Genomic DNA, 13,484 nt, shown 5'->3' on the forward strand with positions numbered 1-13,484 from the left:
ATTCCGGACACACCGGGACGACTAACCGGCTCTCCACAGGAAATGCATCCCCTAACACGTGAGGCATAAGCTCCAGGCCCTGCTGTAGTAGCAATGCTCACCAGCTGCCTGTTCAGTACCCACTCTCCTTTTCCCTTTGCATTACCCGCAGCCTTCCTTTGCAGGACCACCCACAGCTCCCCACTGGGGAGCAGCCGTCTGTCTGGGTGGAGAACCCACTTTCCTTCAGGAGTGACCCTGCTGCACAGCCCCCAGCGCACGCACCATGACTGTGCCGAGACAGACAGGACACAGCGGCACACGTGCCCTCCTCAGAGCAACAGCAGGCTCATCCGTCAGAGCTGCGGGAAGCATCTGTAAACAAGGGAGCCCAGAGCCCAAAGTCACTGCAACAGCCACCTCCAACACAAAGCCCACGAAGTCACCCACCAGGCAGGCAAAGTCAGACTGGCACAAAGCAAAGGTGCCAGGCCCTAAGGCACACCTGAGGCTCTGCCTCAACAGTGCCCTTCAGGGTTGGGCTCAGGTGGGTGGGTTTCCATGACTTCCAACCTAGTGCACCCTCACCTACACCTGGCAGGACAAAGAGAATGGTCCAAATGTGAGGAACGCAGCCTGGACTTCATGCCCTGTCTGTGCTGACAAGCAACCATTCCAACATCAGAGATCTTCAAGCCACAAGGCTGCACCACAGGCCACCTCCCACAGAGAGGATTCAACCGCAGACAGGACTCCCAAGCCCCAGGGTCCTCTGCCACCAGCAGCCCCAGAGCAGTGAAGTTAGGACCCAAACTGTGTAGACAGAGCTACACAAAATTAGACAGGAGAAGCCAATGTATCCCACTAATTTCATAGCAAAGGTTCCTTATTACAAATACAGCAAACCAAGGACAGACAGCAAAGCTACTGCTTGCAGCCAAGAACTGAAGAGTGGCTGGGAGGGAGGCACTGGGGTTCTAACGGTGGAAATCAGAACGGAGCTCATTTTCCTCCTGCAGCCCAGCCCTCAACTTCAGTCCCATCTTAAAAATAACCAGCCGGGGCCGGGCGCAGTGGCTCACACCTGGAATCCCAGCACTTTGGGAGGCTGAGGCGGGCAGATCTCTTGAGGAAAGGAGTTCGAGACCAGACTGGCCGACGTGGTAAAACCCCATCTCTACTAAAAATACAGAAAATTAACTGGGCATGGTAGCTCACACTTGTAATCCCAGCTACTCGGGAGGCTGAGGCAGGAGACTCACTTTAACCCAGGAGGCAGAGGTTGCAGTGAGCTGAGATTGCACTACTGCATTCCAGCCTGGGCGACAGAGCGACACTCCATCTCAAACAAAAAAACAAGCAAAAAAAATAACCAGCCAGGTGCAGTGGCTCACACCCGTAATCCCAGCACTTTGGGAGGCTGAGATCACTGGAGTCCAGGAGCTCGAGACCATCCTGGCCAACGTGGCGAAACGCTGTCTCTACTACAAATACAAAAATTAGCCAGGCATGGTAGCACACACCTGTAATCCCAGCTACTCTGGAGGCAGGAGAATCACTTAAACCCAGGAGGCAGAAGTTGCAGTGAGCCGAGATAGCGAGATAGTGCTACTGCACTCCAGCCTGTGTGACAGAGCGAGACTCCATTTCAAAAAAAAAAAGAAACTCTCAGTTTATACCAGGCTTACTCAACAGGATAACTTTGCGGCATATTGTGTCCTAAAATGCTTGCTAAATAAATAGCACTTGGCTAAAGACAATGAACAAAAGGAAAAAAAGGCCGGGCGTGGTGGCCCACGTCTGTAATCCCAGCACTTTGGGAGACTGAGGCAGGCAATCATGAGGTCAGGAGATCGAGACCATCCTGGCTAACATGGTGAAACCCAGTCTCTACTAAAAATACAAAAAATTGGCCGGCATGGTGGCGGGCGCCTGTAGTCCCAGCTACTTGGGAAGCTGGGGCAGGAGAATGGCATGAACCCGGGAGGCAGAGCTTGCAGTGAGCCGAGATGGCGCCACCGCACTCCAGCCTGGGCGACAGAGCAAGACTCCATCTCAAAAAAAAAAAAAAATTAACCAATTAACCTACACAATCCTTTTTTGTTTTTTTTTTTGTTTTTTTTCTGAGACAGAGTTTCACTCTTGTCCTCTTGTCGCCCAGGCTGGAGTGCAATGGCACAACCAAGGCTCACTGCAACCTCTGCCTCCCAGGTTCAAGTGATTCTCCTGCTTCAGCCTCCCGAGTAGCTGAGATTACAGGCATGCGCCAACTCACCTATCTAATTTTTGTATGTTTAGTAGAAATGAGGATTCACCACGTTGGCCAGGATGGTCTCGAACTCCCGACCTCAGGTGATTCGCCCGCCTCGGCCTCCCAAAGTGCTGGGATTACAGGCGTGAGTCACTGCGCCCAGTCGACAGTCCATCTTAAACCGTATCACTTAGACTCCAAGTTTAACCTTAGACATGTTTAATCCTGTGTTTATGAGCAAGTAGCCAATTTCTGTGTCACAGTGAGCTTGAAGAACTAATGCGAGTTTTTAATAACTCCTCGGGAGAGTCCCAGCACATGGGGCTGTGCTTTCGGAGTCTTGATTAGGTCAGCAGGGGTCACATGAATTCCAGGCTTTCAAAGTTACACAGGCCGGAGCCTCCGGTCACCAGCTCTAGGGAAAGAGTGGGAAATGCATGCGCTCTGCTCACAAGCACAGTAGATGCCAGCCCGAAAGCCAAATAAACCTCCAGGAACCACGCAGGGATCACAGGGAAGGAAGAACGAAGAAACAGGTTCCACGGCTGAGCACCACTCTGCTCCCTCCCAGGCAACACACGCACCCCACAGGCCCTGCCAGGATAGCCTCAGGGTCCAGGCTGCTGTGGACTACACAACAGCACCAACAGATTTTGTTGGCAGGAAAAAAGGCCCAATCCTGGAATGCCCACTATAGCCACAGGAAGTTTTCAAAGTACTCATTCCCCACACGTAAAACGTCCCCCCTACTATTTCTCAGCCTGTAGGAAGAAGCTTAGAAGATCATTATAAAAGCAATAATCTGGCCGGGTGCGGCAGCTCACGCCTGTAATCCCAACACTTTGGGAGGCCGAGGCAGGCAGATCACCTGAGGTCGGGAGTTCGAGACCAGCCTGGCCAACATGGAGAAACCCCACCTCTACTAATAATGCAAAATTAGCCGGGCGTGGTGGCACATGCCTGTAATCCCAGCTACTCAGGAGGCTGAGGCAGGAGAATCGCTCAAACCCGGGAGGCGAAGGTTGCAGTGAGCTGAGATTGTACCATTGCACTCCAGCCTGGGCAACAAAAGTGAAACTCTGTCTCAAAAAAAAAAAAAAAAAAAAGCAAGAATCCAATTCTCCAATTCTTATCGGTGCCCTGAAACGTCCACTCCTCCCTTTATTAAGCGGAAAGGACCATGTCTACTGGGTAGATCCAGCTCCTATTTAAGAGGTGACAGACTTTACTGGTGAAGGGTAAAGTTTACATGTCATTGTGACTTCTAAGAATTCCGATGTTCCTAATGATTCATAAAGTCATATATTTTAGTCTGTTCTCAGTAAAAATGTTCTCAACATTACAAATATAAAAAAGTAATGACAAATGCAAAAGTATCACAAATAAGAAGAGAACCAAAATTCAACCCCAGCGGCAGCAGGACATCCGGTGTGGGTTAACGCCCGCCTCATCAGCACCTTTCCCTGGCTTGTTCTCCAGCTCTCGGAGGTGAGTACAGAAAGTGGACGCCTGGCGTCGGACTCACCTGAACTCTCTGCCTTCGCTGTACCGTCTACTGGAGGAGACCCTCGGGGCAGCTGTCTCCAGGAGCAGCTTCTGAGGGAGTCTTCCGGGAGGAGCAGCATCTCTGCCATCGTCCTCGTCCATGTCCTGGTCACACTTCCATTCCTCATCTTCATTTAAGGTCGGCAGGTATCCAGATATGCCCTTCCCTGTCCCTGACCCAGAGCTCTGGTCACTACAGACTTTCGGGCTCTCCGAGCCTGTCCTCGTATATTCCAAATAAATATCAGACTTAAGGAAGGAGGGATAGGTGTTTTCCTCCATAGTGGCCTGGATTTCGGTCTGGGCCTGGTCAAACATGGCAGGATCGATCAGCTGCTTCATGATGCAGCCCTTTATGAAGCTCTTGGTGGCTGGCTTGGTCTGCCGGGACACGATGCCATTGTTATCAAGAATGTACTTTCGGTAGATGGCTCTCGCCAGCTTCAGCCTCTTCTCCTCGTTCGAGTCACAGGGCTCCAGCTTCCTGAAGCCAGTGCAGGCAAACCAGAAGTCCAGCAAGTCAGCACAGCCCTCCTGCTTCAGGAAAGTCCTGAACAGGCTTATCCCATCTTGGTCATCCAGCAGGGAGTACAGTGACTCAGCCCACTTCAAGTATGGTGGGGTGGGGGAGGCACTGCCCTCAGGCTCATACCCCAGGTCCAGATCCGAGCGCCTCGGAGTGGCCGTCGAAGTCTCACCTTTAATGCCAACACCTTTCCCGGAGCAGAAACTGTAGCTGGCGGGCCTCGGGTCTGTGGACACCAGTTCTCCCTCCTCACCAGGCACTGGGGGTCGGGGAGCATCTTCGGTGAAACTTGCTCCGAGGTCCAAGGGGAAACCCTGCTCTTGGATATTCATTTTGGGACTCTGCGTCAATGAACAATGAGCGCTGCACCCTAATACATCAGTACTTACAGCTCCAAAGTGAATCAATCTGTCCTGTTGAAACCATTAAGAGGACAAGGATTAGGAAAGGTGGGTCCATGAAACACGACCAGAGGCTTTCTCAAGACAAGACTCACGATGACGCCCTCCCGCTCAAACTCAAAGCAAGAAACTCAGTTTAAATGTTCAATCAAGATATATTTTGGCCACAAGCATAGTTCTACTTTAAAGCAATTTCTGGAAACTTTTACAACTACAGGAATGCCTCTCATGCTAAGAAGGGATGCCCAGGACATGGGAATGCCACTCCCCACAAGTCTCACTGCACAAACATCACGGAGGCTGGCAGCTTGAGCACCTCCCACCTCAGCTGCAGAGCTGAGGGACAGGGAGGGCAGGAAGACCGGAGGAAGGAAAGCTGCCTCTAGTCCTGACTATGTGTATAAACCTGAGTGAGGGCTGGACCCTCACAAGTAAGATGGAGACAATCGCTCCACCAGCCCCAGCAACACTCAGAGAGAAAGGAAGGTGCGCTACAGCCCCGAAGGTGGTGGGCGTCTTCTGAACCCCACGTCCTCCAGGCTCACGGCCACTGTTTTCTACCTGCTGCATCACGTCACGCGTGGTACACCTTCCAACACATTAGAACACACTGCAGGGTGTTCCTCCGACTCTCAACACACGCCTCAAAGAGAGATAATCATGGGTCACCTTCAGCCCCATCGACCGAGGGATCAAGGACACCACCCAGGCCCACAGAGGCGCTCGGACACCGTCACTGGAGACAATCTTAAAATGCTCTGTCAGAATGCTGCACTTGACTCTGAAAAGCCTCTCTGATGAGGATTCAGATAGCAAATAGTAAATGGGTACTTCAAGGAACAGAGAAGGTACAGAATAAAAGGAAATGCAAATACAATTTTTAGCTAAGGAAGCTATAGTTCATGTGACTTCACTCCTTAAGCTGAAAACCAAACCACCCACCCTCTTAGACATCAGGGAACTATAGAATTTGCTGCTGCTACTGCTGCTGCTGCTACAAGCCTGCAAGGGGTGTGCAAAAGAGAGTAGATAAGGGCTCCAACAGAACCCCTGCCATGGTCTATGGTCCTTCCTGCCACGTCCTACAGGAGCCCAGGAGCTCTGGCTATGCCTGTCAACCCGGCCATGCAGGTGACTGAAACAACAGCCTGCCATGATGTAAGTGGTCCTGGCTAAAAGGGGCTGGAGAGAGGGCTTTAGAGAAGCATGTTGGGCTCAAAAGCCTGGAGTGCTGAACAAGTCACAGGGAACAAATAAAACCCTAAAACCCAGGACCAACTGAAGGGGGATCTATCCCCCAGCCACCACTCCACACTGCTGTCCCTTGTCTATGTGGAATCTGTCCCCCACATCAACTTCCTCACATTGCACACACTTTACCAGCCAACAGCTGCTCACGGCTGGAAGCACGAAGGATCCACAGAGCCAGGCGTGGTGTCACGCACCTGTAGTCCCAGCTACTCAGGAGGCTGAGGCTGGAGGATCCCTTGAGCCCAAGAGTTCAAGACTAACCTGGGCAACATAGTGAGACCCAATCTCTACAAAAAAAAAGTTCTTAATTAGCCGGGTATGGTAGCGTATGCCTGTAGTCTCAGCTACTTGGAAGACTGAGGCAAGAGGATCACTTGAGCCAGGAGTTCAAGGCTGCAGTGAGCTATAACGCACCCCACTGCACTCCAGCCTGGGCAACAGAGCAAGATCCTGTCTCTAAAAAAAAAAATAGGCCGGGCACAGTGGCTCACACCTGTAATCCCAGCACTTTGGGAAGCCGAGGCGGGCGGATCATGAGGTCAAGAGATCGAGACCATCCTGGCTAACACGGTGAAACCCCATCTCTACTAAAAATACAAAAAATTAGCCAGGCATGGTGGTGGGCACCTGTAGTCCCAGCTACTCGGGAGACTGACGTGGGAGAATGGCATGAACCCGGGAGGCAGAGCTTGCAGTGAGCCGACACCGTGCCGGCCACTGCACTCCAGCTTGGGTGACAGAGTGAGACTCCGTCTCAAAAAAATAAAATAAAATAAAATAAAATTAGTAAATAAATAAGAAGCACCCATAGATGGAGGATGGTTTCCAACTATGTGCCCCCAGTGACATTTCAGCAGCTAAGGACTTTTTGTGAACGCTGCTGTCATCTTGGCCTCAGCAGGAACACACAGCTTCTAAAGGTCAAGGCCCAGTGAGCTGTGACATCCTGCTGCTCACAGACCACTTCAGCGGCAGTCACTCCGTGAGCCACATCAGCATAGAGGGAGCACCCTGGGCGTGGGCACCTCCACACTAGCTCACGGTCATCTGTCTGGGATGCCATCACAGGAAAGAAGGCCTGCACCCTGACCACCTGAGCCTTACCACTATAGATGTACTACCATTCACTAGCTTGAAGAACCAAGTCACCGGAGAGTGGAAAGTGACTAACCAGACAGTGCTCAGAAGGGAGGCTAACCATAAGTCACCATCATGCTCTCATAAGGGACTTAAGTCTTCTGTGTTAATTATTGGTAGTAGCGGGACCCACAGCACCCAGCACAAGGTCCTGCAACTAACGGGCACCAATAAGTCATTCACTGATGTAAAAAAGAAAAGACATTTGTCACAGACGCCAAACACTGGCTCTCTACAGGGGTTGAACTACGGTACCACAGAAAACAGCAGCAAATTCTTCCAAAACTAATGGGTTTTGTTGTTTTGTTTTTTGTTATTTTGAGACAGGGTCTCGCTCTGTCGCCTAGGCTGGACTGCAGTGGGGCGATCTCAGCTCACTGCAGCCTCAGCTTCCCAGGCTCAAGCAATTCTCCAGCCGCAGCCTCTCAAGTGGCGGGGACTACAGGCACGAGCCATCAACGCCCGGCTAATTATTGTATTTTGGGTTTCACCACGTTGGCCGGGCTGGTCTCAAACTCCTGAGCTCAAAGCAATCCACCCGCCTCGGCCTCCCAAAGTGTTCGGATTACAGGTCACTTTGCCTGGCCCCAAAACTAATGTTTTAATTCATGTGTGAACCAAATTTTCAGAGCCCAGAAGAAAATTTTCTTATAATCATGTGTATTTTTGGCTGTCAACTGACAGAAGACTTTTTGGTGTCCCTGGAAGCACATGAACCCCTCTACAAGTTACTGATGTTGTTGAAACATGTCCCAATTCCTGAAATCTCTGGGTTCCCACAGGGAAGCACACCAAGCATTTAGTGTATACACAAGTACACACCACACATAAAGCAGTCATGTTTACTCAGTTCAGTATCAAATGCCTGCAAGCACTGAATCTGGCCCACAGCCTGTAGCTACCATCAATAAAGTGAGTCCATAAAACGGGCGGGATGCCTACAAGTATGATACTGTATTTAAAATTCCCTTTCGTCACCGCTTAGGCATATGCTCCAGGCACCATGGCAGCAAACTCAATGCTACCTACGTGTGTAGGTATTTATTTTACCCAAACGTAACTTTTGACATTTTGATTTACATGGAGGAGGCAAGTAACACAACACGACTCTGACATCTTCCCAGCTGTCCATTGATTTAACTCTTGAAGGTTCAGGGCTACTATTTCACATGTAATTTGTTCCCCCATCACTGAAATTCTCAATGACCAATGTAATCCGAAAAAGTCTGCTTAGCTTTTCTGAAACTAGAAATCCAAGACAAGTCAACACCAGCTGAAAATCAAACAAAAACAGTGTGTTTTTCATGCTTTCCCATCCTTGTCCCTGAATGGAGATCTTAAAACTGAAACCAAAGCCAGGTGAGGTGGCTCACGCCTGTAATCCCAGCACTTTGGGAGGCCGAGGTGGGCGGATCACCTGAGGTCGGGAGTTCAAGACCATCCTGACCCACATACAGAAACCCCATCTCTACTAAAAATATAAAATTAGTCAGGCTTGGTGGCGCATGCCTATAATCCCAGCTACTTGGGAGGCTGAGGCAGGAGAATCGCTTGAACCTGGGAGGCGGAGGATGCAGTGAGCGGAGATCACGCCATTGCACTCCAGCCTGGGCAACAAGAGCAAAACTCTGTCTCAAAAAAAAAAAAAAAAAAAAACTGAAACCGAGCTATTGCTGAGTATCTCGGGTAGCCGGTTTAGACTGTGTTTTCTCCAAAACAGGGCCTGTGGATCCAAGTAAGCTCGAGATTCTTCCTGAAGAAGCAGAGAACAGAAGTGTGAGCAAAAACAAGGGGCTGACATGCACAATAAGAACGCTTTACAAATTATCTTAGAAGGGGCCAGGCGCGGTGGCTCATTCCCAACACTTTGGTAGGCCAAGGTGGGCGGATCACCTGAGGTCAGGAGTTCCAGGCCAGCATGGTCAACATGGTGAAACCCTGTCTCTACTAAAAATACAAAAATTAGCCGGATGTGGTGGCGCATGCCTGTTATCCCAGCTACTCAGGCGGCTGAGGCAGGAAAACTGCTTGAACCCGGGAGGCGGAGGTTGCAGTGAGCCAAGATAGCGCCACTGCACTCCAGCCTGGGCTACAGTGCGAGACTCCGTCTCAAAAAAAAAAAAAAAAAAAAAAAAATTATCTTAGAGGAGGACGGTGGTCACCCCTGTAGTCCCAACACCTTGGAAGGCTGAGGCAGGTGGATCGCTTGAGGCCAAGAATTCAACACCTGCTGGGCAATATAGTGACACCCCATCTCTACCAAAAAAAAAAAAAAAAAAAAATCTTATAGATGGGCTGAGAAAAATCCCCAGAAAACTGACATGTTTTTCTCTACTTTCTTCAATGCCAAGCTGAAAGTTTCACTGCTCGGGCAGTGCAGCTCTGATTTCACGGGGGGCTAAATTCCAAAGTGCGGGGCGGGGGTAGAATCTAAGAACCACACCCAAGAGAAAGACCAGTGTTTGGGCAGCAAGGCATCAACCTGGAGGGTACGGACGCCGGAGCACGCGGCTACCCAGGCCGAACCCCGACCCGGACCCGGCATGCGGTCTCGGCGAGGGCGGGCGGGAGTGTCCTCCTCCGGGGCAGCCGGACTCCTGCCGACTTCTGGGCGGCGGGGAGGGCTCCAGGCCCGGCTCTCCCGGGCCCCCGCACGCGATGCGCGGCCCCTGCAGCTGCTCCGTGCCCCGAGACGCGCCCGAGGCCTCGGACCTCCAAGCGGCCACCGCGCCGCCAGTCCCGCTGCCCAGGGACACCCCGGCCCCAGCTCCCCGCGCGCCCACCCCCTCGGTCCCACGCGCGTCAGCCACCCGCGCCCCCCGCCGCTTCCGGGTCCCGCCCGCCCGGCCTACCGCGGCCTAGCCCGCCCCGGAACCCGGCCCTACTCACCCGCGCGCGGTGGTGGCGGGACCCCGGGCCCGGCTCCCGGAGCGGCGCGGCGCGGCCCGGCCCATGCGCTCAGCGGCAGCGCGGCGGGCGGGACCCGGCGGGGGCGCGGCCCGGGGCGGCCCCCATCTCGGCGGCTGCGGCTCGGCGGCCCGGAGGCGGACGCGGGGCAGGCCGCGGGGGCGCCGCAGGGGCCCAGCCGCCAGCTCCCACCCGCCCGCTCCGCGTGGACGCGGCTCCGGGCCGACTCCGGCCGGCTCTGGCGGCGGCAGCGGCCCCGATCGCCTCCCGAGCCAGAGCGCCGAAGCCCAGGCCCGAGCGCCCCCGCCGGCGGCGTCCGGAAGTGCGGGGGCGGGGCCGGGGCGCGGGGACGAGGTGAGAGCGCGGGGCGGGGCCTCAACACGGGGCGGGGCCGGCAGCGCGGGGACGAGGTAAAGGGTGTGGGGCGGGGCTTCAGGCGCGGGGCGGGGCTGAAAGCGCGAGGATAAAGTGAGGAGCGTGGGGCGGGGCCGACAGCGAGGGGACAGGTGAGGAAACGGGGCGGGGCCGGGGCGTGGGCGGGGCCGGAAGCGAGAAGAAGAGGTGAAGAGCTCGGGGCGGGGCCTCGGGCGTGGGGCGGGGACCAGGGAGTAAGGCGGGGCCCGCCTCGAGCAGAAGAGGTAAAGAGCGTGAGGCGGGGCCTCCGGCGCGGGGCGGGGCCGGAAGCGAGAAGACGAGGTGAGAAACATGGGGCGGGGTCTCTGCATGGGCAGGAGAGGGCGTGGTCAGTGCCTGCCGGGGGCGGGGCGTGCCGGGGGCGCAGTCGCGCCGTCTTCCCGAGGGGCGGTGCGGAAGCGGAGCCCGGGAGGCTTTGGCTTCCCAGAGAGCGGAGTGGGAGAGGCGCCGTTGCAGGTCCTTGGAATGGCCGCGGCCGTGGGGAGCACTGGGCGGACTGCGCGCCCCGACGGGCGCACGTGGGGCGCAGCCCTTTTCTGCCGTCAGTACATCGGAGGGCAGTCAGGGGGCTGCAGGCCTCGGGGCTCCCTGCCCAGCCGGCCCTGGACAGGAGGCCCTCGTGGGGACCGCCACGGCCTGCCCGCCGCCGTGAGGGAAGCAGGCTCCCAGGAGTGGGGTGGTCGGCAGGCAGGGATGGCCAGGGCCCTTGGAAGGTGGGGTGGGCTCCACCCTCCTGAGTCCCAAGGCAGCCTGGACTCACAGCGCCAGGGAACACGTTAGGCCCCAATATATGGTAGCTCTCACCCGGACAGGAGCCACAACCTCCAAAGAGCCCACCGGCTAGGACCCTCTGCCTTGATTTCTCCCAGGCACCATCTAGTATCAGAGAAGGGTTCTCCTTCCCTCCGCTGCCCAGGCCAGCCCAAGAGCGAGGCCATTGGAGTGTCCAGACCCCTGCACCCTTTCCCCTGGGCTGTCTCAACAGCGGCCCTGCCAAGGGGTCCAGTCCGATCCTGCCGCCCTGGCTGCCCAGATCCGTGTCACTTGCCCTGCAGGCCACAGAGCATGAGGTCACAGCCCCAGGCACCCCACGGCAGAGAGGCACAGGCCCCCAGCAGCAGCCCCAGCACCAGCTCTGGCCAGCCCAACCCTGTCAGAACCAACCCTCTGCTCTCCACCCAGGCCTCAGCCAACCATCAGGCCCTCCCCAAGGAGGAGGATGTGAGTACCAGGATCTGCCGCCTCCCACAACAGCCCAGGGCCCTGTCCTTCCCAGAGCACTATTGGGCCTGGCACCTCCCGGGATGCTCCAGGCAGCCCCCTGGGGTCAGCTATACCCCCGTTTCACAGAGGAGACAGCTGCAGTTCAGGCCACACAGGACCAGCTCGCCTCCTGTTGGGTGAGGGCTCCCCACCTCGTCCGCACCCCCCACTGAGCCAACAGCCCTCATCTATCTGCCCTCTGCTTTAGGCCTCCCAGGGCTCCCTGCTGCCCACAGCCCTTCAGGGCCCTTCCTAATGGCGCCTCCCCCACACCTTCCCCTAGATGCGTCTGGCCACTTGCCCGCCTCCATGCTTCCGTGTCCATCATGTCCATACCTGCCAGCTCCCTCCAGGCACCTCTCACGTCACCCCCATGTCTTTCCCTGGGCTGTGTCACCCTGGATGCCCAGCCTCACCCTTCAGAGCTCGCAGGCAAGCACAGAAGTCCCAGCTCCAGGCTCCCTGAGCTTCCAGCCCACCCCCCACCAGATGCCCACAGGTGGGACTGCATGGGGAACCATGTGTGGAAGCCTCCCAGCCCTCGCCCCTGCCAGCACTCAGCATGGTGTCTGATGCCAGCATCGCTGTGTGGGAAAGGGGGTAGCATGGGACAAGGGCCACTAGGCTGTCCCCAGCCTGCCAAGGGCCCAGGCCCACCTCCCAGGGCCATCACCGTGCTCAGAGCAGGTGGGCAGGGGCTGGGGATATGAACGAAGCTGCACTGTTAGACCAACACCTGGCCCCGCTGGGTCCTGACCGCAGGCACCCTGCCAGGTCCCACAGTGCTGGACACTGGGGCCTCCCCGCAAGCCCCCTAGCCCATTCAGCCTCAGAATCTTAGAGGAGACAGAGTGGGTGGCCTCCATGGTAAAGCACAGTTTCCAGGGATGAGCCTCAGAATCTTAGAGGAGACAGAGTGAGTGGCCTCCATGGTAAAGCACAGTTTCCAGGGATGAGGGAGTCCTGGGTGGCCAGACAGACAGCAGGACCTCAGACACTGGCCCATGGGCTGCCCCCCGACTCCCAACAAGGTCCCCAATGCTTGCCTTGGTTCTGCAGAGCTGCTGCTGTGTCCGGGCCAGGCTCTCGGGGCTGTGTCCACGTCCATCCTCCTCTTGGCCCTCGGTGGCAGGTGTCCCCAGGCCCTGGGACCAGAACAAGGCCCTTGGGCCTCCAGCTCCTCGGGGCCCCTGCCCTGCAGGGACAGGAAGGGGGTCAGAAAGCCTGGCGGAAATGCAGCAGCCCTTCTAAAGTAGGTTGTGGTGTGGGTGTGGAGGGGAGATTCTCTGAGCCTAGTGGGGGTAGGAGGAGACCAGAGGCAGGCCAGGCAGAAGAGAGGTAGAGGAAGGCCCTGAGGAGGGGCAGGGAGGCGCGCGGGGGCCTGTGGTGAGGTTCAGCCTCCTCCCTGTGGTGAGGGGGGCAGGGTGAGGTTCAGCCACCTCCCTTCCTCACAGAGCTCCTTGAAGAGGCAAACGCCCCCTTTGCTTCGAGCGCGAGTTTGCCACGAAGGCTTTTATTTGACCGTAGATGACATTTAATCAGGTTTTGTTTCTAGGCACCAAATGAGACACTTAAGAGCAGACATGAAATTATTTTCTTCAATGTAGACATAAAAGGTATGTTTTTTTGTTTGTTGGTTTTTGGAGACGGAGTTTCATTCTGTTGCCCAGGCTGGAGCCCAGTGGCGTGATTTTGGCTCACTGCAGCCTCCACCTACCATGCCCAAGTGATCTTCCCACCTCAGCCTCCCGAGTAATGGGATTGCAGGCGTGTGCCACCACACCCCACTAATTGTTTGTATTTTTGCTAG

General features: G+C 55.6%; 1 protein-coding gene across 5 annotated transcripts in view; it reads right to left on the reverse strand.

The window, feature by feature from the left end:
• Nucleotides 1-12,850, reverse strand: part of AXIN1 (axin 1) — a 74,855-nt gene extending 62,005 nt beyond the window's left edge. For 4 of the 5 annotated variants that reach the window (XM_063598118.1, XM_063598116.1, XM_063598117.1 and 1 more), the window contains exons 1-2: nt 9,980-10,098; nt 3,756-4,714 (exon numbers count right to left, since the gene is read on the reverse strand). In XM_063598118.1, the coding sequence (XP_063454188.1) occupies nt 3,756-4,633 (878 nt within the window). In that variant the 5' untranslated portion in view covers nt 4,634-4,714; nt 9,980-10,098. Of the gene's footprint in view, nt 1-3,755; nt 4,715-9,979; nt 10,099-12,720 lie in introns of those variants that run through there. The other variant, XM_063598115.1, reaches the window with a different exon arrangement.
• Nucleotides 12,851-13,484: the final 634 nt, after the last annotated feature.

The sequence above is a fragment of the Pan paniscus genome, chromosome 18 (genome assembly GCF_029289425.2).
Source record: "Pan paniscus chromosome 18, NHGRI_mPanPan1-v2.0_pri, whole genome shotgun sequence".
Lineage (NCBI taxonomy): Eukaryota > Metazoa > Chordata > Mammalia > Primates > Hominidae > Pan > Pan paniscus.